Raw genomic sequence first — 23783 nt, forward strand, 5'->3', positions numbered from 1 at the left:
CGCACGTGTCAGGTCTTAGGGATGGACTGTCTCATTAGAGGTGAGTGTGAGAAGCAAATGGCCTGTCTCTGGATGGGATGTATCTTTTGGAGTGAGGTGCCCATGGACGGCCTCAGGGCGGGATGCAGGGTTTAGGGAATGCTTGTCTCTTCGGATGCGAGTGTGAGGCGAAGCACGTGACCGGTCTCAGTTGCAGCCGTCTCTTTGTAGGTAGGTGTGAAGCGCAGGGATGGACTGTCTCTTTAAAGGTGATTGTGCAGAGCACATGGCTGGTCTCGGATTCGTGCACTCTCTTCAGATGCGGGTGTGAGAAAAACATGACCCGGGGGTGACAAGACTGGCTTCTCAGAGGTGGGTGTGAGGCACAGACCAGTCTGTCTTTTTGACATTGGTATTAGGTGGATGTGAGATGCACATTGCAGACCTCGCAGACGGTCTATTTGGTGGTACCACGAGGTGGGTGTGAGACGCTCATGGCTTGTCTGAAAGACCGCTCTCTTCAGCGGTGGGTGTGAGACGCCCACTGCAGATATCAGAGTCCGAGATCTCTTTGGAGGCGCCACAAAGCAGGCGTGAGGCGCACATTGACAGTCTCTGTTTGTGCTGCCTCTTTCCACAGAGCTCTCTTCTCCTCCTCCGCATCGTGATAGCACTTCCTGGAGTTTCATTGGCTGGTTGCGAGGCTCTGTCTGGATTAGCTTGTCTTTTCACTTGGTTGTATTCACAGACAGAATTCGGAATCCGACGAGGCAGCCCCCGCCTCTCCCCGATTCCTGGAAATGCACTGAGTGCTTCGTAGGAGACCTCATTGCTGTTGAGGATTCTTTGATGTGCCTTCATGTCTCATTGTTTCATTAAGCGTTCCGTGCCTGCGCCTGCTTCACAGCCATCGTGAAGACTTCTCTTATCTGCTTGTTAAATAAACAAGCAGATAAGAAATATCTTCACAGCAGGCGCAAAGCTGGCAATGGTGTCAGGAGGGGCCGTCCGAAAAGCGGACAGGGCGGCAACCAAAAACCCTCCTTTCAAATGGGAAGCCAGTGTTTACCATAAATGCTGACGTTACCCAATGGAAAGGAGGGGCGGGGCTTAGAGTCCCTTTAAGAAATCTTACATATATAGTATGTCTTGCAGATGCGAAGCAGCGCTTTTCCGCTGCCACGCCCATGCGAGACCTAACAAGCGCACAGTGAGAGCGTGTGAGGCAGAGAGGAGACGCCATGCGTGTGCACATTGCGTGTCCGCACGCGCATATGGTTTGTCTACCTTCGTGCACCAAACAGCCAACAATAGTTTCGCCAAGGCGAAGCAACGCATGCGCTCCATTCGCTAGGTGAGACCTAACAAAGGAGCTGGTAATTCATATTGTACAAACCACCTAGATTTTCTGTAACACCCAAGTAGCGTCTTGGTTGATTATGTGCATCACATCCAAACTCCAGTAGCAATTTCTCCCTTGAGCAGCTGCAAAGAATAATCTCAGTTTTAGTTTTAATGATCTTATACCCCCTTAAGATATTAAAATCCTTAAAGATCTCAAACACTCTTTTTTTGTACTGAACTCTCAGGTGCCAGAATTAACACTACGTAATTCGCATATAATTTCATTTTGGACATTTGAGCCAAAGGTGCCTTAATGTTAGCATCCTGCCTAATAGCCTGAGCTAGGGGCTCATTAAAATAGGCAAAAAGAAAAGGGGAAAGAGGACTACCCTGCCTGGTGTCTCCAAGCACTTTAAAACCCTCACTTATGGATATATTCAAAATTAGGCTAGTATCATGGGGTCGAGGAGGACGTAGGGGAGGAGATGCCATACTCCCCGATGACTGTAGTAAATGAGGTACTCTTCCTCCCTGCACAGGCTTCGTTTCCTGCCTGTCCCTTTAAGAATCCGGAGCCTACCATCCCAGAAGAAGGTGGTCTGCCAGCCCTGACGAGGACTCCATTCCCTGGCCAATGGGGAGAGGGAACCGCTCTGACAAAGCCGGAAAAGGATGCAGGAACCAAGGCTATAGAGAGAATAAGCCCCGGACAACGCTGAGGAACCGAGGAGAGCCAGAGAGAGTGGATGACAACCGGGAAAGTAGCACCAGCGAAAAGCTGAGAAATCTTCCCCGAAGAAGAGGAGATGGCAGGAGGCCAACGGTCCTGCGATTCGCCCCGCCACACTCGCGGAGGAGCATGGCTAACCAGGGTACGGTTCAGACTGCGCGGGCTCACAGGGCACTGGGGGGGGGGCAAAATAAGTAAGGGGAGGATACACCTCGGCTGACAAGACGGGAACCGGTGCATTAACCGGAGTTCGCTTGGTGGTAGTTCCTAGTCTTTTTTTTCTCTTTGGGTGATACCTCTCGCACTACCCCCTACCCTTTAAGCTAAGGTCGGTTCCCGATGATCACCAGTTTTTCTTTCTTTTCCTGAGGGGCATGAAATTGCAGAATGTGACAAAGGAGCCAGGGGAGCTCAAGGAGAGGCGAAGTACTCTTACCCAAGGTCTACCACCCCGTGACTGGAAGAATGCAGGCTGAAAGAAAGACATAACAAATGCTCAGTAAATGAAAAGGTTAAAACGAGCCAAGTTGCACGTAGTTTCCTTGCAGGGCTATACCCCCCTCGAAGTTCAGGTGACAGCTACCTTCAGCATTAAAATATATATTTTTTTTAAATCCTGGGGTCTGAGGAAAATAACTGAATCTCTCAAGAATCCGAAAGAGTGTTTCCCAGACCACAAGGTTGAATGCATTTTTTAGTGTCTAAAAGAAAGATCACTGCTGGAATAATTTGGGTAACACATATATCAATTAAATGATTAGTGTTGGTGTAAAGCTGCCACCTAGCAACAAATCCATTCTGATCATTGTGTATCAACTTGGAGGCCAGTTTATTCAGCTTATTTGTAAATATTTGCATTACAATCTTGTAGTCTGCATTAAGCAGTATAATAGGACGAAAATGAATTAAGATCTAGAGTGTTTTTGCCTTTTTATTACCCTGGTTGAAAAAGGGGGGGGCGGGGCACCTCCAATAACAAAGGGTTTACAAGATCTCCGAATGCCTTATAGAATTAGGTGGGGAATCTATCAGATCCCCCCCTCACCTTACCCGCAGGCATGTTCTTAGCTACATTTAGTCCTTGAAGGCTAATTAAGTAATCTATAAAAACTCGGTCATCCACAGATAAAACCGTAAGTGGAATAGCCTCTAAAAACACTCTGCTCCACCTGATCAATGTCACTAGAGATGATCTATATATTTTTTAAATGCTCCCAAAAAATCTTGATATTTTCCCCTTTGATGAAATCATGGCACTTGACTTAGGGCACCTTACAAAATTAATTGTATAATTATTGCAGCGCTCCCGGATCTGCCAAGCCAGGAATCTCTCTTCATAATCACTTTCTTCATACATTTGCTGCAAATACATGGAATTCTGCACATCATTTTTAGCATTATAATATTCCCATAGTGCCAATTTGGCCTTATCCAGAGACTTTCTATTTTCCCTGGACCCCACCCTAAGAAATTCCTCATACTTCTTATTGATTCCATCTTCCAAACAGGCTTTTTCTGCTTTTAACGATTTCAGATAAAATATGTCCTGGGAGAGCGGGGAAGACCGCAGAGAAGCCTTAATGGCTTTTCAAACCATAGTGGCAGGAGCGGTGCGGTGCCTATGTTGAGTCCTAAAGATTCTCAATTTCGACTCTGCAGGAGCCCAACCAGCTCTCCTGCTCTAGGTAAGTCTTATTAAAAACCCACCTCTGAGATTTGGATTTTGTCTCCCTACCCCATAGTTCCAGTTCTAGTGCTGACTGATCTAAAAATCCATTTGGCAGCAAGTCCAGCCATTTGAACTTAACTGCAGTGGGATCACTAAGTAATCACTGTGTGGTGCATTGCTGTATCTGTTTGAAAAACAAGTGAACTCTTTTTTTATTGGGAAAGGCCTTTCGCCATGAGTCTGATAATTTAAACATACTAAAATAAGTTTTAAAAAATGCCTGCAATTTGAGGGTTGTGCTGTCTCATATTTCTAGTTGAAGAGTCAAAATCTGGGTTTTGAAGGAAATTGAAGAACCCGCCTAAAAGAATCTCACCTTCTATCTAGCCTAAAGATCGATAGAGTTTGCTTAATGGACCAGGATTATCTACCATAGGCGCATCCAGACAAATCAATGTAACTAAAAAAGAGTCTAGCGAACAATTGACCCAGCACCATCGATCCTCAGAGTTGGCCTGCCATAGATGGACTTTAGCACGTGCCCTCTTATGGATATATATTGCCATCCATCTTTGGGCATCACTAGGAGAGGAAAAGCACTTAAAGTCACCCCAGCCCTTAAACATAGTAAACGTATAAGTATACTTATTAGCAGGAATGTGTGTCTCCTGCATGAATACACCTGTTGGATTATGCGCTTGAATCATGGGTTCTACAGCTTGCCTTTTTCAACTGTTGTTCAGCCTATATACAGTAAAACAAAAAACCTTAAGTCTGGTATATATTAGTTCATTCTGAGCGATAATGCTAAAGTGCTAATGCTAATATAAAGTGCCGAGAAAAGAACCTGGTAACAAAGCAGCAATACAATATGAAACAAAAAATATCGAAATATCTTTCCAAGGTGTGTTCATAAAGTGCATACCTAGAGCAATAAAGTGCATTACATATAGTCAACGTCCAGCCGTTAAAGGTGTGATAAGTGCGATAAGAGTTATACATTCTAAACAGTAAGCTTGTCCAGAATATCAAAATAGTCTCTCCTAAAAAGGCCTCCCTAAATTGCATTGCATGTAAACCATGTTTAAGTGTTACTGGGAACGACCCCAACTGAACCCACCCTGCACCATTTCTACTGTGCTTGACCCCCACCAAAATTCTATTCCTTCTCAATCAATTTTCTAAACCTCCTGCGAAAAGCTGCATCCCTTGCACCTCCATTTTTCTTCCTGTGACCCTTACCCTCGAAAATGAAATCCAACACACCCAAATTTCTGCTGATGCCCTTACCCTAAATGCCTGGGTCAAACCCCTTGCCCCTTCTCCCTTCCCCTTGTTGAACCACCACCCCGTGTCCCTCCCCACCCATGAAGCGCTTTGTCCCCTCCAACAAAGCTCTCCAGTCCACAACATTTTCTGTGTGCGATATCCAGGCACCCATGTCAGCTTTGGCTATCTTCTCACTCATTAGTTGTGTAACATCTCATCAAAAGCTCCCTAAAAAACAAAAAAGTGGCACACCTCTAAACCTTGGAATGTTAGTCTCAGGCACTACTTACTGTCATCAAAAAATCTCTCACTGCCTCTACCTCTGAGAAGACCAGAAATCTACCCTCCCACAACATTTTCAAATTGGCTGCTTGAACCAGTTGAGCTGGCACACAATTCACTTTCAATTTGCACAGCATTTGCTTGAATTCCCCTTGCTGATGGAAAGTCTCGAATGATCTATCAGGCAAAAATTTAAAAGAAGTCTCGCTCAACATTTATACATTTGGATGGCCTTCCGCAATATTCGTTCACAAATTCTAAACTCTTGGAAGTACACAAATATAGTTTGAGGTCATTAGTTGACTCTAGGTGATTTTCCAGCGGGCACTCTGTGTGCTCTAGCAATAAGTATGTCTGATACTGGCTCCTAGAGAAAACAGGTCACAATTAGGTTTGTTATTGCCTCTGTTATTTCTGACTCTGCTTTCCAGATCTCCGGGATACCTAAAAACACAAGTTAGACCTGCAAGAGCAATTTTCCAAGTCTTCAAGCTTTCCACTTAAGGACTGCAATTCCTTGTGTGTTTTTTGAGTTCATTTGTCCTGCTTAGCAACTGTGTCCCCTATATCTGATATCCTTTGCTCGGCTGTTGCTTGCCGGATATCTAAATCTGAAATTATATAATCTGTGTCCTCTAGTCTTGCTTCCAGTTTACTCACTAGATCAGCTTGGGAGGTTTTAATATCTCGCTCTTCCTGTAGGACCAACTGAAGTAGGACAAAAAAAATGTTTTGTCCAGACCCTGAGGCTCTACCCCCAAAGTAATTTCCAAACCTGAGGAAGATGGGGGATGGGGGGGGGGGGGGGGGGGGGGAGGTTAATGCTGTCTACGGAAGTAAAGTCACTGTCTAATACCCCAAATACAAGCCAGTTGATTCCATGTTTGCAGCTACTGATAAGCTTGCAAGCGGCAAGCTGTCCATTCTGTTCTCTTCAACAATGTTCTGATAATACTGAACCTGTTGAGCTAAAAGGGATTCCCTTTCCTTTTCCAGTGATAGCCAGGTGTTATTTGAATTGAGGGCAGTCTTGTTTGATATTTCAACCTGGGTCTACTGGGTCTCCTGGGTGGAGAGGGGATCAATTGCGAAGAACTTGATGAAACACATGGTGGAGGGCCCCCCCTTTTCCAATCCTTGTAGATATTGGGTACTGAGTCTCACTCACAAGACTTGTCTGCCCTGTTTTGTGATTCTTCCTTGGGGGAGCGGGCGGAATCGGTTTTAATGTCGTCAACCTGTAAGCTGTCTTCCACCGTCTTACAATTGTGTCTTGCCTCAAGTGGGTCAATCTTCTCCATTCTTGAGAGTTTAAGTCTGTACCCCGGGTTTGCTCAGCAAACGGCTGTGAGATTGCCCTTTCATTCTGTCCCATTTGCTGAGCACAGGTCTCCCCCTTAGATTTTTATCTCTCACTTTCTCTGCCCCTCAATGGATTTCTGTCTCTTACCCTCAAGAACCTTGCGACTTTGCTTCACCTACAAGATCCATAGCTTGCTGTTCTGGGGGTCTTAATTCTTTCAAAATGTGGGTTTTTACTCTGGAGAGGGAGCTAGCTTGAAAAGGCCTTGGCTTTCTCACCAAAGCCTTCCTTTTCAGCATTTCAATCTACTGTGAGGCATAAAAGTGGGCGCAGGGAGGTGCATACACACATCAGGGCTAAATGAACCCAGCAAGAGTTTTCAAAGAAGGGGAGGAGATTTTTTTACTTAGAAGCTAAAACAAAAACACAAAAAGGGGACCCCTTCTCTTTTTCGTTCCATTTTATACAACAAATTTGGGTTTCAGAATAAAGTACACGTGTCGTTTTTGCCCATAATTATCATGTCAAATGGTGTGTGACTCAAGCTCTCATCCTGCTCCCCCTGCTATAGAAATCACATTGCCAAAAAGATCAAACAAGGTCTAGGCTGTCTCTGAGCCATCTTGCCTTTTGGCCAGTAGCGGCTGATACTGATCGGAGTGAGGGGAGGAGTGGGAATGAAAATATATATATTTTTTAATTTAAATCCCACTTACCTGGAATGGCGCCGGCGTCCACCTCTAGCCGGTCCAATTCATCTTCCTTGAGTCAGGCAGAAGGAAGCACCGCGCTCCCAGGCTCCCCACAGTGAATCACAAGGCTGCACTGCAGCATTGTGATTGGTCTAAGTGCCGTGGTTCGCCACTCAGACAGGGGCTGGGGACTTGGGCAAGCTCTCCACCCAGGCTGTAATGCGGTCTGGGTGGAGAACTTGCAAAGCGTGCATGACGCTTTGGTCCGCCCAAGAGGGGACGCTTTGGCTGGCCCAAGAGAGACGGCCAAAGCGGCATGCACACTCACAAAGTGCACTCGCCACTCCTCCACCTTTGGTGCTCTGATGTCTCGGAGCCCAGCTCCGCCCAAACTGAGCCACTGCAGTAGGAGAAATAAAATGATAATAATGCTGCGTTAGTATCCTTTTATTTTTCCTCTTTCAACTGCTCGGAGAGCAGTGGGGCGACGCTCCTCTGCCTTAGTAGAGGAGCTGCTGCTGCTTTTCACAGCTCTTGCCACGCTCACAGTACTACCCTCAGCAACCTCCCAGCAATTTCCCTTACTATGTGCATCCAATCCTCCAACTAGCTGATAACTCCTGTAGTGTAACACATAGTGTAGTATAACAGATATATCCAAGGCTGCTTAACAAGCTCATTTAAACTCCACTTCACTATGTGGTTGTCAGTACTGCAAAAGAAAGCAGCTGCAGCCTCTACCTGCTCCTTCTGGCTCAGAGGACCAAGCCCCCACTACACGCCATCCATGCAGAACAACGCGAAGCCGCCATTACAGGAGATTCAGGGGCGCGGCCTGTCGGGGACGTACTTTCCTGTCATTCTCCCTGCCAGCCGGTACATGCAATGGTGCAGGAACAATTCTCAGAGTGGGGGTGCTGCTATCAATGTTACATCACTGAAGTCATAAGGGCACTGACTAATCCAAGGTTTACAGAAGGAACAAGTGTTACAATTAAGCAAGCGAGAGTGGTAGGGGAGTAGTATTATGTCCTGTGGCACATTTTAGAGTGCATTGTCCCGAATATATAACTAAAGCATAGTGTGGTGTAGTACTGCATTTACAACTTGCACATTTTCCACTGAAATGCTCTTGTGAAAGGGCTACTAAAGTCGCATCAGATATGCAGTTCTACTCCTAAATATATATGGCGTAGAAACAATAACCTGTAGAAATCAAGTTTCAGCGCATATTTATCCTTTACGTGAAGTGTCTTTTGTTTGTTTTGATCCTCTTGAAATCTTTGTTTCAATCAAACTTAAGAATTCCAAAAAAGCAGCAGGCCTTATGCGATAAGTTTCCTTACTGTGGATATATTTTAAAATATTTATATGGTTAATTTCCAATAAATCTGACCTTGCCAACAAAAGCCTTTTACACCGACTGCAGATTGTGCAGAATGCTGCAGCGCGCTTTGTCCTGGCCCTCCCCAAATCCTTTTCCGCTACTGTGGCCAGGAAAGACCTTCATTGGCTTCCTGTCCAGCACAGAATTTCCTTTAAAATTCTATGTCTGGCCTACAGAGCATTGACAGAAGGTCCCTCAAGTGCCATGGGCTCTCTTCTTTCGCGCTATGTTCCTACAAGAGACCTTCGCTCTGCGGAACTCTGTCAACTTGTTGTGCCCCGTTTTAAACTTGCTAGATGGGGAGCCAGAGCCTTCTCTGTGGTTGCCCCTCAGCTTCGAAATTCCATCCCTATTCAAATAAAAACTCTTCCCTCAATAGAGTCATTTAAAAAGGCTCTTAAAACTTTCTTCTTCAAGAGGGCTTACCTATGAGATAATGCTGCAGAGAGGGGTCTTAACCTCCACCTTTGATTTAGGCGCCTTGACGCCCATTGGGCTAAGTTTGCGCAATATAAAAACCACTTCATTCATTCATTCTTTTCATGCTCCCTGCACCCCAACAAGAATGTCACTTGGTTCAGAACACAAATGTTCATCATCGCAGTTAGAGTAAGGAAAAGTAAACACCAATCACCATGTAAAAGAATAAGAAGCAGTTTGTCAGAAGACATTGTCAGACGTACATTTGACCTGTTTTTGAACCTACAGCAAATCCAACAAGATATTAACTAAATGTAAAGGATTCCTGCATTGATTTGCTCTGTTGCTGCGTTCTGACGCTGAGTCTTCGCTGTGCTTTTGAGACTCTGCTTTCACCTTCAATATCACAGCTAGCGGTACCCGCTGCGCGGGTCCCGCGTCGCCAGAGGGCACCCTTCGACAGCGCTACTGCCTGGACTACAGCGCTACTTCTTGGATTTTGAATTTGGGCACTGAGACCTGCAGGGCTGCGAGCGTGTTGTGGGCGCAGGACTCAAAGTCCCAGGAGCGCCCACAACTCCCAATCGTCAGCAGCTGGGACGCTCTCCCTGCAGGCTCCTCCCCTGGCTGTTCAAACGCGGTATAACCCGCTCTCTCACCTGTGTCAGAGGATTCCTGCATTGATTTGCTCTGTTGCTGCGTTCTGACGCTGAGTCTTCGCTGTGCTTTTGAGACTCTGCTTTCACCTTCAACATCACAGCTAGCGGTACCCGCTGCGCGGGTCCCGCGTCGCCAGAGGGCACCCTTCGACAGCGCTACTGCCTGGACTACAGCGCTACTTCTTGGATTTTGAATTTGGGCACTGAGACCTGCAGGGCTGCGAGCGTGTTGTGGGCGCAGGACTCAAAGTCCCAGGAGCGCCCACAACTCCCAATCGTCAGCAGCTGGGACGCTCTCCCTGCAGGCTCCTCCCCTGGCTGTTCAAACGCGGTATAACCCGCTCTCTCACCTGTGTCAGAGGATTCCTGCATTGATTTGCTCTGTTGCTGCGTTCTGACGCTGAGTCTTCGCTGTGCTTTTGAGACTCTGCTTTCACCTTCAACATCACAGCTAGCGGTACCCGCTGCGCGGGTCCCGCGTCGCCAGAGGGCACCCTTCGACAGCGCTACTGCCTGGACTACAGCGCTACTTCTTGGATTTTGAATTTGGGCACTGAGACCTGCAGGGCTGCGAGCGTGTTGTGGGCGCAGGACTCAAAGTCCCAGGAGCGCCCACAACTCCCAATCGTCAGCAGCTGGGACGCTCTCCCTGCAGGCTCCTCCCCTTCCTCCCTAGATAGTATATTTTCAACTACAGGGTCCCGCTGCGCGGGAGCGCGCCGGGCGAAGCCCGGGCAAAGGGCGGGCCGTCTAAGGCCGTCCAAGGACGCATAAGGACGGGACGGGCCACCCCTTTTTCATCTCCTTGCTTATCGTTGTGAAACTTATACTTGGATTAAAATGTTCGATAGTTATATAGTCTTTATTACCAGGAGAAATCAGCTAAACCGTGGAAAAGCCTCTTCTTTCTAAAGTACTTGCCGCTGACTACTGACGCTGATAAACTACACATCTGATAACATCACGGTAACTATTGACAATATACTTTATATATTTGACTGTGACAATTATTTATGGCATATAAAAAACTAAGATCGCGTACCATTTTTATGAAGAGAATGGGTACAGAGGAAGCTGTAAGGCAAAGTTCCGTAAAAGCAGTAAAACAGGGTTGGTTAATTGGCACACCAGCTATTAGTAAATACTTCTTAGCTCCTACTCCTAAAGACCAATCTTGTTTACCTGATCGTGAATCGCCTATAACAATGGAAAAAACTCCACCTAAAGAGGCTTCTGAGTTGCCTACTACGGATGCACAGACTACCTCAATTTCAAGTGATCAAGGTTCCCAATCAAAACCTCAGATATTTCGTCCAACACAGGAGTCTCAAACATCGATTCTTGACTCTTCAAAACGAATTACCATCACACCGGTAAAACAAATAAATCACTCTTCTGACATCGAGGCTCCCTACCCAAACGATATAAAACCGATAGAAAATATTTCTGAGATATTACCAAATTCAGCTGATCTGCAAATTGAATCTCACGATCAAATATTTGATCACAAAATAGACTTGGATACATCATTGGACACATTTCTTCCAAATAATATGAACTCTACTAACATGGCGACACCTGTCTCAAAGTCTCTACATACTTTACAGGAAATACTTGAATCTGTCCTCTCTTTTTTAGGTAACATCTTAGAAAACTCAGATCAAACTTTGGATGTTCAAATTGGCATTCTGAAGTTTTTGGTAGAAGAAAAGAGGAAAAAAGAACATATTGAATTAACAAAAAGTACACAGACTCAAGAGGAAATAAAAGAGCTCTCTGAATTGTTCCTTTCAACAAAAACTCCAACTCCTGAATCTCAAAATAAACGTGATAACAGTACTCAAACCACCGATCAAAAATCAGTACATCTAGTTAACACTAAGACCCAGAAAAATCCCAATGGGGACCGAATATACTCTCTAAAGAAACTGTTTAAAGAGGAACCTTCATCGATAACCAAAGAGTATCCGATCTTTTCGATTAAGAATACCAAAATGATAAAAGATACCGTTGAAGGAAATGAAATAACTACTCTAGTACCTGTATCAGATGAGGCTGGAAATGAAAAACCCTACCAAAAGAAATGTAACAAAAGATCAAAAAGAAAAATGAGCAATAGGAGGCCATTAAGAAGAATCAATAAAAAGAAAACCAGAAAGATCAGATTTGAAAATGTAAACATTGATCAGAATATTGAGGAAGGATCTCTGGAAAAGGTAACAACTAATCAATCTATGGTAGAGGAACAAAATGAAACCATAAACATACTGCCCACAAAACAACTGAATCATAAAGCACCTGAATATGTACCTCTTAGAAACAGTATTGATCAAACAAATAAAGAAAGCAGAACTAATAAGATGCTATCCCTCGGTGGCGACCAACCTTCGACCAAATATCTACAATTTGAAGAACTTTTTTCTACTGATGATCTATCGCTAAATCGAGAAAGGATAATCAATTTGCTGCAACAAATCTATACGCTACAATCCATCACTAGTAAAGAAATAGATTTAGTCACATTTCCTATAAAAGAAAATCAAAAAATCGCGAAAGTAGCCTTCTGGTCAACTGTTGTTCCCGGGATCATTGTAAGGGAAAAAGAAATATTGCATAAATATGGATATGATGTCATTGAAATATTTCCACCAAAGAACTTCACTACCAAATCGACTGGCCCTCAAAACACTATTACCAATATCCACACAAACAATTGGTCTACAAACATCTCTGATCACATCGAACTGGGGCAAACTAGCTCTAGGAAGGATATTTTGAAAATTCAGGTAAATAATGGTCAAAGGAATGTATGGACCCAATATCATGAAGAAAAAGAGGCCAGAAAAACAACAGAATCTTGGGCCTGGATATCTGAGGCCTTAAATAGCAACAAACAAGTACATCGATTGCAATGCACTGTTTAACAGTAGCTTAAAGATCACCTCGTGGAATATGGCCGGAAAACTATCCAACAAAATGACCACAGCACTAAAAGACAACCCTGATATTCTAGCTATACAGGAAACATGGGCAATAAAATCATTCAAACAGAAGGGTTACTATGTCTATACTATCCCAGCTACAACAACTAGCAGAGGTCATGCCAAGGGAGGTTTGGCTATTCTTTTAAGCGAGGAACATCAATGGTCTCAAGAAATAATCGATTCCAAATCTGACAATTTTCAATGCATCAAGGTCATACTAAAAACAAATATTTCTGACCAAAAAAAAGCCCTTTTGTTTTTCAACATGTACAATCCTCCAGGCACATCTCAGGATGCCTCTTTTGTAGAAACCATAGATTTAATATCCAAGATAATCGATGAACGAGCTAACATTCCGTACTTAATCGTGGGTGATGTGAACGGGAAACTCTCTAATACTGAAATTGGCAAATGGGCAAAAACATACGAAGATGAGTCAATAGATTTACCTATTCCAATATTCCCAAAAGGAAAAGTCGCCGATAAAAGAGGGAAAATGTTATTAGCATCACTCCCAAGTATAAACGGTTTAATCTTGAATGGTTACGTAGAAGGTGATAGACCGGCATCTTACACAAGGCGTGGAAATGGATCCCCTTCTATCATTGATTATCTAACATGTAGCTTAGAGATATCGGACACATTCCATCATCTGAAAGTCAATTTTACAGAAGAAAGCGACCATGCGCTTTTATGCCTAAACACTGTTTGGTCGCTAAAATCAGCTTCGTCTAATCCAATTATGTACCTTAAGGGGAATATCGAAATTGATAATAAGCAGAGACGAATCTTCTGGAATTCAGGGACATTAGACTATATAAATGGAAAGATTCTACAAAATAACGTTTTAACCAAAATACACTCGGAAGACCAAATAATAAACTTCGAATGTATTATGACAATTCTTAAAAGATTTCTTCTTAACAGGGATAAACCACGCAAAAACAAAGACTACAAGAACTCTAATGAAAATATACACAGGAGGAAACTAAATAAACTTATACGAGGGCAATTCTTAGATTACTCACCTGTTATACAGCAAGAGATAAATAAGTTAAAGAATCAACTTAGAAGAGAGAAGACTAGCAAAAAAAGAATGCTACAAGACAAAAATTGGGTGGACATTCAAGAGGCGGCGAAACAATACAATCAAAAAAATACTGGTCTTTGATAGCCAAAATAACTGGAACAAAAAAGAAATTATATGCCATACCAGTACCACCCCAGGAATGGGAAGTCTATTTAACTGACCTATATAAAGCGAATTCAACTGAGACTGACAGTAATGCTGCTGAAATTTGTTTGGAAAGCAACCCAATTCCAATAGAAAAAAGTACAGCATATTCTATTGAAAATCATATTAGAAATGCCAGGAATACTTCAGCGTCAGGTCCCGACCTGATACCGATTAAAGTTCTGCAGTCGAGTTCTGCAGTCAAATCCTAAGGAATGGAGTCAGATGTTAACATCACTTTTTAATCTTATCTTTTGTACCAGGAGAATACCTAAATCATGGCAGGGAAGTACAATAATCCCTATATACAAAAAAGGGAATCAAAATGTTGCTAGTAATTACCGACAAATTGCATTAATGGACGCTACAGGTAAAATTTTCGCAGCGGAGGTACTGGACAGATTAAAAGCCTGGTGCTTCTCGAATGGAATAATACCGATGTTTCAAGCTGGCTTTCGTCCTAATCACTCAGTAACAGATAATATCTCAATACTTCAGACTATTCTCGATAAATACATTGGGAGGAAATCACAACCAGTGTATGCTGCCTTTATAGATTATTCCACCGCGTTTGATCGCGTAGATAGACCAACGTTATGGAAAAAATTGAGAAGACTGGGGATTTCTGAAAATTTATTGCAAATTATAATCAAATTACATACGAACACCTGGTCCCAGGTACAAATGGGAAGTGAAAAAGGTCTGACGAAATCAATTAATACTTCGAATGGTCTCAAACAAGGATGTCTTCTTGCACCAATTTTATTTTCACTATATCTGAGCGATCTACCATCTTACTTACAAAAATGCTCTAGCCTGCCACCAAAGATTGCTTTTCAGACCATACACGCGCTGCTATACGCAGACGATATAGTTATGTTAGACCTCACACCTTTTGGTCTTCAAAACTTACTGGATTCTTTAAATGTTTATTCGAAGGAACATTATCTAATCCCCAATTTAACGAAAACAAAAGTGGCGGCGTTTTCTGGCCGGAAAAAAAGCGCTAAATATCACTGGAACCTTGATGGGATAAGAGTAGAGGAAGTAGATGAATATACTTACCTTGGCAGGATTTTTACTAAGAACTTACAAAATTTTAAACATATAAACAATTTAAAGAAAAAATCTGACATCCATGCCGGGGCACTCTCTAGAATGTATACTGCCACAGGAAGTAGGCATTTCTCCTCATTACTCAAGGTGTATAAAGTAAAAATACCCTCGGTTTTGTCCTATGCAATTGAACATTTACCTACAAAACAATGGTCTTTCATGGACATTACCGAAGGAAAGATCTTGAAAAGAATACTAAAGGTTTCTACATCAACATCTGTACAGGCTCTCAGACTGGAATTTGCATTGACAAGTTCATATGCAACAGCTATGGCAAATGTTATTCGATGGGCGTACAACATCTTGCATGCAAAGGAAGGAACGTTGAGATTCTTGTTGAAGACTGAGATATTCAAAACGAAGAATATGTCTGAAGCTTTTAAAACAGCGAACCTGACTGAAGATATTCTGTTATCATGGACAAAACCCCAGTTAAAACTTTTCTTGAAATGCTTTACCCCAAGACTAAGTTACGATCTTGATTTTATGCATTGTAGTAAGTTATCTACATATAAAACTTACATAGAGTCGTTGGAATATAAGCAATTACCGCCATATCTGGGGCTTTGCCTTACACATGGAGCAAGAAGGTCCATAACTATGTTGCGCTTAGGCATTCTCCCAGTTTCCACCGTCACATCTAAATGGTCACCAGGAGACTCCCCTATCTGTAAACTCTGTTATGGTGGTGATCAAGACATTGTGCATATTTTATTTGTTTGTCCTCACGCAAGTGTAGTAAAAGCGCGGGCTAGATATCTTAAGCCGATATATCAGAAATGCAATATTACAACAGTAAACAATTTACTAGCATTATGTAAACGACCGACTGACAAATGGGTTTGCTATAATTTCTATAAATTTTTAAAATCTTTTCTAAAACTATATTGATTATGCTATATTCTGTAAACTGTTTTTAAATTTGTGGTCCTCAGTTGAGTACCAAAGCAAATAAAAAACTTTTGACTTTGACTTTTTTTTAAAGGCCTCTTTCTTGTCTACTCTTCTCTTGACCTCTTGCAAGGTTTCTTGCACCCCAATTTCCAGCACCGCGCGGTAAATGTGACTGCAAACCTCAAGCAAGAGCAATTTGTACTTTACTCTAAACAGAGTTGGTCATTGCCCAAAGGGGCCACCAACACTAATATTTGGGGACCAGCACTTTTATTTCTTTTTCAGACATATTCCGAGAGCAAGAAAGGGAAAGACACACAAAGGGAACAGGAAGAAGATAAAGACGAAAAAAACATCACAGAGGAAAAGAGCAGGATTATGCAAGAGTGAGAGAAAGAGGCAGGAAGTGTCTGGTAGAGGATTAAAGAAGCATGAGGGAGATTCAAATATATGCAGTCTTGGTGCTCGGCACACTGATATTTAATTGTGCTGGCCGCATTCTAGCAGAGCTTTGAGCACTGGCATTAATTCTTTGACAAATTAAGCTTTGAAATAGACGCTGGTGCAAAAACCTCTGTAGCTACTGTTTGCACCAACACCAGAGTCTGATGTACCCTCTTTGTATGGTTTTGGGCGAGCCAGTCTGCATAAATACCTATTTCAGAAAATATGTGATATGCAAACAGGCTTGCACAATACTACTCTCTGATTCGCTTTATAGAGCACTTCCTACATTGCACCGATACATGCAAACCCAGGATTTTCTACACATCATAGGGTGTGGGGGATTCACAACTTATTATATTTCAATTACCTTAAAGAGGCCGCTTTCATCTATCCAATTAACCCTCCCCTAGTATTCAAGCTGTGTCAGACACTTTGAAATTCACGCGTATTTTAAGTTTAAGGACTGCGAATCTGCAAATATAATTGGGTAAATTGCCCTGGACTTTAATGTGTACAGCAGCCCTATTACATGGCTCGATTCACAAAGACAGTCGAAGAGCTACTCATATTCGCTCAAACCTATATTACGGGCAAATTTCAAACTTTATTGGAATTCCCAACGAATTCTAAGCGTCGTCCTAGGAACCTGCTATTGTCAATTAATCAGTCAATCAGAACATTTATAGAGCGCACTACTCACCCCTGAGGGTCTCAAGGCGCGGCGCAGAAGCTGCTACTGATCGAACAGCCAGGTCTTCAGAAGTCTCTTGAAGGTCAGCAGGTTCTGGGTCTGTCGCAGGCGGATGGGGAGGGTGTTCCATGTCTTGGCGGAGAGGTGGGAGAATGATCTGCCGCCAGTGGTCGTTCGGCGGATGCGTTGGATGGTGGCGAGGGCGAGGTCAGCGGACCGAAGCTGGCGGTTCGGGGTGCAGAAGGTGAGTCGTTCGTTGAGGTATGCTGGTCCGGTGGTGTGGAGTGCTTTGTGGGCTTGGGTGAGGAGCTTGAAGGTGATCCTCTTGTTGACCGGGGGCCAGCGCGTCTCTCAGGTGGGGTGTGATGTGGCTTTGGCGAGGGATTCCGAGAATGAGGCGTGCTGAGGCATTTTGTATGTGTTGGAGTCTTTTCTGGAGTTTGACTTTGGTTCCCTCGTAGAGGACGTTGCCGTAATCCAGCCTGCTGCTGACAAGGGCTTGGGTGACCGTCCTTCTGGTTTCGCTGGAGATTCATCGGTAGATCTTGCGGAGCATGCGGAGGGTGTTGAAGCAGGAGGAGGAGACAGCATTGACTTGCTGGATCATGGAGAGCGTTGAGTCCAGGATGAAATCCAGGTTGCGTGCGTGGTTGGAGGGTGTCGGGGCAGCTCCCAACTTGGCCGGCGACCAAGAATCATCCCACGTGGAGGGGGTGGAGCCCGAGGATTAAGACCTCCATCTTGTCAGAGTTCAGTTTCAGACGGCTGATCTTTATCCACTCTGCGACGGCCTTCATTCCCTTGTGGGGGTTGGATTTGGCGGTGGCCCGGTCCTTAGTGAGGGAGAGGATCATTTGGTTGTCGTTGGCGTACGAGATGATGTTGGAGAGTGGTGCCATGTAGATGTTGAAAAGGGTCGGACTGAGGGATGATCCTTGGGGTACGCCGCAGGTGATCGTGGTGGCTTCGGATCTGAAAGTGGGAGGCAGACTCTCTGGGTCCTGCCAGTGAGGAAGGAGGTGATCCAGTCCAGGGTTTTGTTGAGGTAAGTAAAAAATGCTTTTAAAGGTATGTTGTGTGCGTGCTTGCGGGTGAGAGTGCGTTTATGTATGTATAAGTATGTGCGTGTGTGTGTGTGTGTGAAAGTGGAGGTCAAAAGGCATGTGCTGTCACTTGCGCTTCCCCTGGCATTTTCGTGAATTGACATCCATGGGTGGACTCTTACTAGCATTTGGGAGATACCTACCTCATGCCACCATGTTCAGGAGTAATATCACAATAAGATATCATTTACATTTTCCATTCCTTCACGATAATTGTCTTACTGAGACATAGCGTGTGATCCCCTTATAGTTGACAGTCCAGTGTATTTCACTAGTTTTACACAAATACATGGAACATGCAATAACTTACCTCCTTGTAAGCGTGATTTCTCTTCTTGCTTGTAAAGACCAAATAAGGCCTTCAATATGATGTGTGAGACTTTTAATAATGTGGCCCGAACATCCGGAGTGGCCCACGTTGGTAAAGTAAGATTGTGTATTTCCTGCAAGAAGACAATAATTATTTTTGAGCTGTTCACCCATAAGTCTTTAGGACTATTTGCCACAGTAGAAAGAGTGACATAGAAACTTTAAAATACGTAACATTTTATTAAAGGCTTTTTCATGGTTGCATGTCTTTTTTGTCTGGTAACAATAGTTGAACCACAACAGAAGCAGTAACATGTTGGCATATATAGTGAAATTCTTTTTTTTAACATTTCTTCAAGTCGTTTAACATTTACAAAAAAATAAACCCTATGGGGAACATTTCATATGTGTTCACCAAAGGATGTAGTGCATGATTCACAAAGAATGCTCATACATCTGTACTCACACACATACTCCTAGAGACAGTTGCAGATTTGCCAGTTTGGAAACTCACAAACATTGCCTGTAGTAAGCCTGGAAATCTGTGCCAGTCACAACCTCCCAATGTGTACTACCAGGAATGTTATGTAACATTTTCTATTATTCTGATGAGGAGCTGTGCACACGGTACAATTGTGTAATGCTGAAATTAGGCAGCTTCAAATTGTTGTGTTTGTTTTCTTTTTTAACTTCACAGGGAAAATATGTTTGCCTTGCCACAAACCTTGAGTTGTGCCATTCCCTTTATGACCTTTGAAGAGGAATTACTCTAGCTCTTTGCGGGTGTAAATCACCAACATTTACTGTAGGAAAAGGTCAGTGATGAGGTTGTGAATATTCACAAACTCACAAGCTTGTAGGCAATCACAAACTCTATTGGCAAACCACGCCGTGTCCACACCACCAGTGCTTAATTTGAGCCGGTGGTTTCGGGTGCTCGGCACCCGCACCTGATTGTCAGCACTGGCTATAGTTACAGTCCGCCACATGGAGGCGCTGTCTTTTTAATTTAAATCAATAATGCCAGCCTCTCATGCCATTATTATAGCTTTATGCAGCTCAAAATAGTCTGAATTGCCACACTTGTAGGAGTGTGATGGTTAGGTGTATCTTGGTTCTGCTATTGGCAGTGCTAGTGGGGTATGGGTGGTGCAGGTTGCACTGGCCCTCTGAAAAGGGCCACCCACCTCTTGTGAGGGGTTCACTACTGCATAATTGTACACAGTTGTGGCATACAAGTATATTAATAATATGGCTGGCTGATTAAAAATACACTTCTATTTTGAAAGCTTTTTGCAAGTCATTAGTATGTTCACTGCTTTTGTTCTGTTGATTGGATCACAGAAGTCTTAACACATTGCAGGAGGCCTACAAGGAGACCCATATATGACAACAAACGGAAATCCACTCACATGGAAAACACATAGAGCAGGGTCGTCAAGTCTGGAGAATGGTAACACCTTTGGCCACAAGTGAAAGAAGCATTGGCAAACCCAATAGGTCTTGTGTTAGCCTAGCCTCTTGACTTGCTTGTTTTGTAAGGACTTTTGCAAACCTTTATTGGTGGAGGGTCTGCCAGGCCCTCATAAATGTAAAAAAACATTGAGGCATAGGAATCTAAGCAGGCATATTAGATGTATGATTTTAGTAAAATCAAAATTCTCGGCCAGCACTAGACCTAAAAAGAGGAAAGGCCTGTTTCCCTTTTCCGCAGAACGTTGTGAAAAACTTCAACTTGACACCCCAAAAATTTGATAAGCACTAAGGGGCCGATTCCGATCTGGGTCGGAAATCACTCTGACCGAGCGGATCCGGGGTGTTTTCCGACCGATCCGGACTCCTGCAGTCCAACCGAGCGAGTACGATGCAGCAGTATGTTGTCGGACTCGTTTCGGTCGGACTCCCATTGAAGTCGATGGGAGACGGTCGTACAACGTGTACATGGGCTCCCATTGACTGAATGGGTACGTTCCGGACAAGTGCGCCCCCTACAGTGTGTACGTGTCGGTGTCATCCGCACCGTACATGGCTGTGTTGGGGAGACCCATGGGTCTGAGCCGTAAGGCTGCGGGTAACAGGGGTCCGATGTGGACCCCCAAAGTCCAGCTCCAGGAGCTATTGTGAGCCGGAAGCTCCGACTCGATCCGGCTGTCCGAAACGCGCATCGTACTGGCTCGGTTGGAATTCGCCTCCATTGAGTGCCACGGTTAGCTTACGGCCGAGACGTACGGAGCGGTTCGGACCTGGAAACGATTCGGCCGGAGATTTGGCACTTGTTCGCATCGTACTTCGTCGTCTGGACCCGTGAACGAACCGGACGGAAATTCAGCCAACGAATCCAACCCGCTAAACCTGAACCCGATACGGAGCCCATCCGACTGAGATCGGAATCGGCCCCTTAATGTTAATGAAGTCACACTTTATCCTTAACCTCCCGAACCGTTGCGGAATGAGAAAAATATATTTTGAAAAAACCCTGATTTTTAATCTATTCTCACTAAAATATTACAGATATTACTGTTTACTCGGTCTGTCTAACCAAAGGCTTCTCTCGCAAGAAGATAGAGATCATCAGTAAATAAACTGCAATACAATACAGTGAATGAATGAAAGAATTATATCAAAACAGGCTTAGATGCATCTATACTACTATTATAAAGAGAGAACTTGCACCTTTGGGCAAGGTAAACTCGAAAACTACACCACCAATCTGAACCCCCAAGACATCTTAGAAAACCTCAGTGCAAGCAGAAGGACATAGGCTACATAAAAATAAAAAATAAACGTTGTTTAAAATATTTACAAAGAAAAATAAAGTAGTCCCTTGCAAGTAGCGCCGGTCGCGACGTATGCGTGAGGGGAGTAGCGTCCTTCACAGCAACAGGAGGAGCGAGGACATGATTAGCGTCTGAGTGAGGGGAGGAGCGGAGTTCACCACAGCAACAGCAATACCGAGCGGTGAGAAGCGGAGGAGCAGTGGCAGCGCGGGGAGGTAAGTCGTCATGGGGTGGGGGGGGATTTCAAAGCCGAGGCGGGAGGCGCCTCGCGCTATGCGCCACGCTCTGTGCTCGAGTCCTATGGGTGTGGTGATTGGCCTCGGGTATGTGAGGCTTCCATGCAGGTGTCCAGTCATCTTGCAGGTGTTTCTTCCAATCACGTGCCCCCCGCCCACACAGACGAGCTCTAGGAGTCCAGTCGTCCCGCTATTTTAACTCTCTCAAACTCCAAGAAAACTCTACTCTTTGAGCCCTAAATGAGCTATAAAGTGTGAGGAGCAGGCTCAGCTTTAGGTCTGCAAACCAGCCGCCTGCTGATGAACAGCCCTGAATATGCACATGTCCTGGAAGCCTTGTTACGTATCTTAGGACCATTCCCCAAGTCTACAGGTTTAGACCCCCTGACCCAATGACACAAGCAATGCGCTGTGTATGAGAGAGGAGGGCTCTGCTTTACTACAGACCTGATCTCTGCTCCGCCTCCCGAGAGGGGATGCGCGCGCTGGAAACAAACCAGACCCTTTCCCAGGGGCGCAGGAAGCGTGACTTTCACACTGAGAATGTCACACTCGAGCATCTGCACTAACAATGACACAACGTATGTTTAAAAACGTTTATTTCAGTATTCTATGCATTAGTACATGAGCTATGACCACGGAACATAGGAGTCGGGTCGCTATTCCTGGGCTTACTATGGACGTAAACCCAACAATTGTATTTTCATGGTACTCAGCACCCGGCAGCTCCCTCTCTCCTGCACCCACTCTTATCGCTCACTCCTCTGAGAGCATCAAAGATGATTAACATCACCTACAGGGGCAGCGTTAGCATTGTCATTCTGCATGCCGACCAGTCAGACCCTGGGCCGCAAGGAGGAGGGGCCGTCTGTGAGTGGAGGTCAGCCGACCTCCGTTACTGCTCCGTGTGTCCAACGTCGGCCTAGGAAGGACAGCAGGCGGTGATCTGGGATCTGACTCCTCTCTTGAGAGCTCGGGCGGAGACCTCTCTCACCTGAAGGGTCAGATCTCAGTGTTTATATAATAAACTGACCACGTGTACTCTATCTGATCAAACTGATCGTGGATGTCAAGTAGGACAGAAACGTAATGGAAGAATCCAGCCAGACCCAGTATTCTTTCTATGCATCACCTCTGTGCACATATCAACGTTACATCTCCTATATGTACCAGAAGACCCTGAGACAGAGATATTCTCGGGCGTCTTGGCCACACTCAAGTCTCGATGCTGCTGATAAACAGGAAACTGTTGTTGTGGAAGCTGAATGTACCTTCAGGTCATGAAAACATGTCAATATCTCATTTGAAGCTGATTATGGGAACAGCTAGAGTCAGGGTAGCATTAAGAGCACTTTACAATGGAGCCTGGTTCAGAAATCCATATCCCATGCCCATTGTGTTTGTCTCTCTATAAGGCGTGTTTCAAAGTGCTGCTACATTCAGTCAGATGAGTGGACAGAGGCACAAGGATAGTATCATCTGCCCAGGATCAAACCGTTTGTTAAAATACCAGACTAGAGAATGTTTCACACTGTTACTTGCTGCATTCACTGACATATTGCATTTTAGTGACTATACCATGAGGCTGGGCATTTCTCCACTCCCACATGTTATCTATACTACTATTATAAAGAGAGAACACAAACCTTTTGGCAAGGTAAACTCGGGAACCACAGCGCCAATCCACACACCCAATACATTGTTGTACTCCTCAAGGTGTGCAGATGGACATAGGCTATAGAAAATTAAAAAAAAATGTAAATTTAAAAATATAACTTAAAAAAAAGTAGGGCCCTGAAAGTAGCGCCGGCCGCGACGCTGACGGCCACGACGTAGCGCTGGCCGCAACGTACGTGATAACGAGGAGGAGCGGCGGTGAAGTGAGGAGCTCGGGGAGGAGCGCCGGCTCAGGTAAGGCTCTGGGACACGGGACGGGAGGGAGTCGGTGCGGGAGGTTGGCCCGGAACAACTGCGGTAAGGCTCAGGGTCTGGGGGCAGCATTTCAGGCTTGCGAGGAGGAGCGGCGGTGAAGTGAGGAGCTCGGGTAGGAGCGGCGGCTCAGGTAAGGCTCTGGGACACGGGACGGGAGGGAGCCGGTGCGGGAGGTTGGGCCGGAACAACTGCGGTAAGGCTTAGGGTCTGGGGGCAGCATTTCAAGCTTGCGTGCACTCCCGCCCCCGCTGGCCACGACATTGACCGGGACATAGACAATGTCGTGGTGGGCGGGGGCCGTGGCGGGAGTGAACGCAAGCCTGAAA

At 44.6% G+C, this 23783-nt stretch overlaps 1 protein-coding gene across 2 annotated transcripts in view; it reads right to left on the reverse strand.

Moving 5' to 3' along the window:
- LOC147658893 (prostatic acid phosphatase-like) overlaps positions 1 to 23783 on the reverse strand; it is a 300334-nt gene that overhangs the window by 125693 nt on the left and 150858 nt on the right. For both annotated transcript variants that reach the window (XM_086952051.1, XM_086952050.1), the window contains exon 7: positions 18514 to 18646. In XM_086952051.1, coding sequence (XP_086808177.1) covers positions 18514 to 18646 — 133 coding nt within the window. The remainder of the gene's footprint in view (positions 1 to 18513; positions 18647 to 23783) is intronic.

This window comes from Lissotriton vulgaris, unplaced genomic scaffold (assembly GCF_964263255.1).
Source record: "Lissotriton vulgaris unplaced genomic scaffold, aLisVul1.2 SCAFFOLD_1219, whole genome shotgun sequence".
NCBI classification, from domain to species: domain Eukaryota; kingdom Metazoa; phylum Chordata; class Amphibia; order Caudata; family Salamandridae; genus Lissotriton; species Lissotriton vulgaris.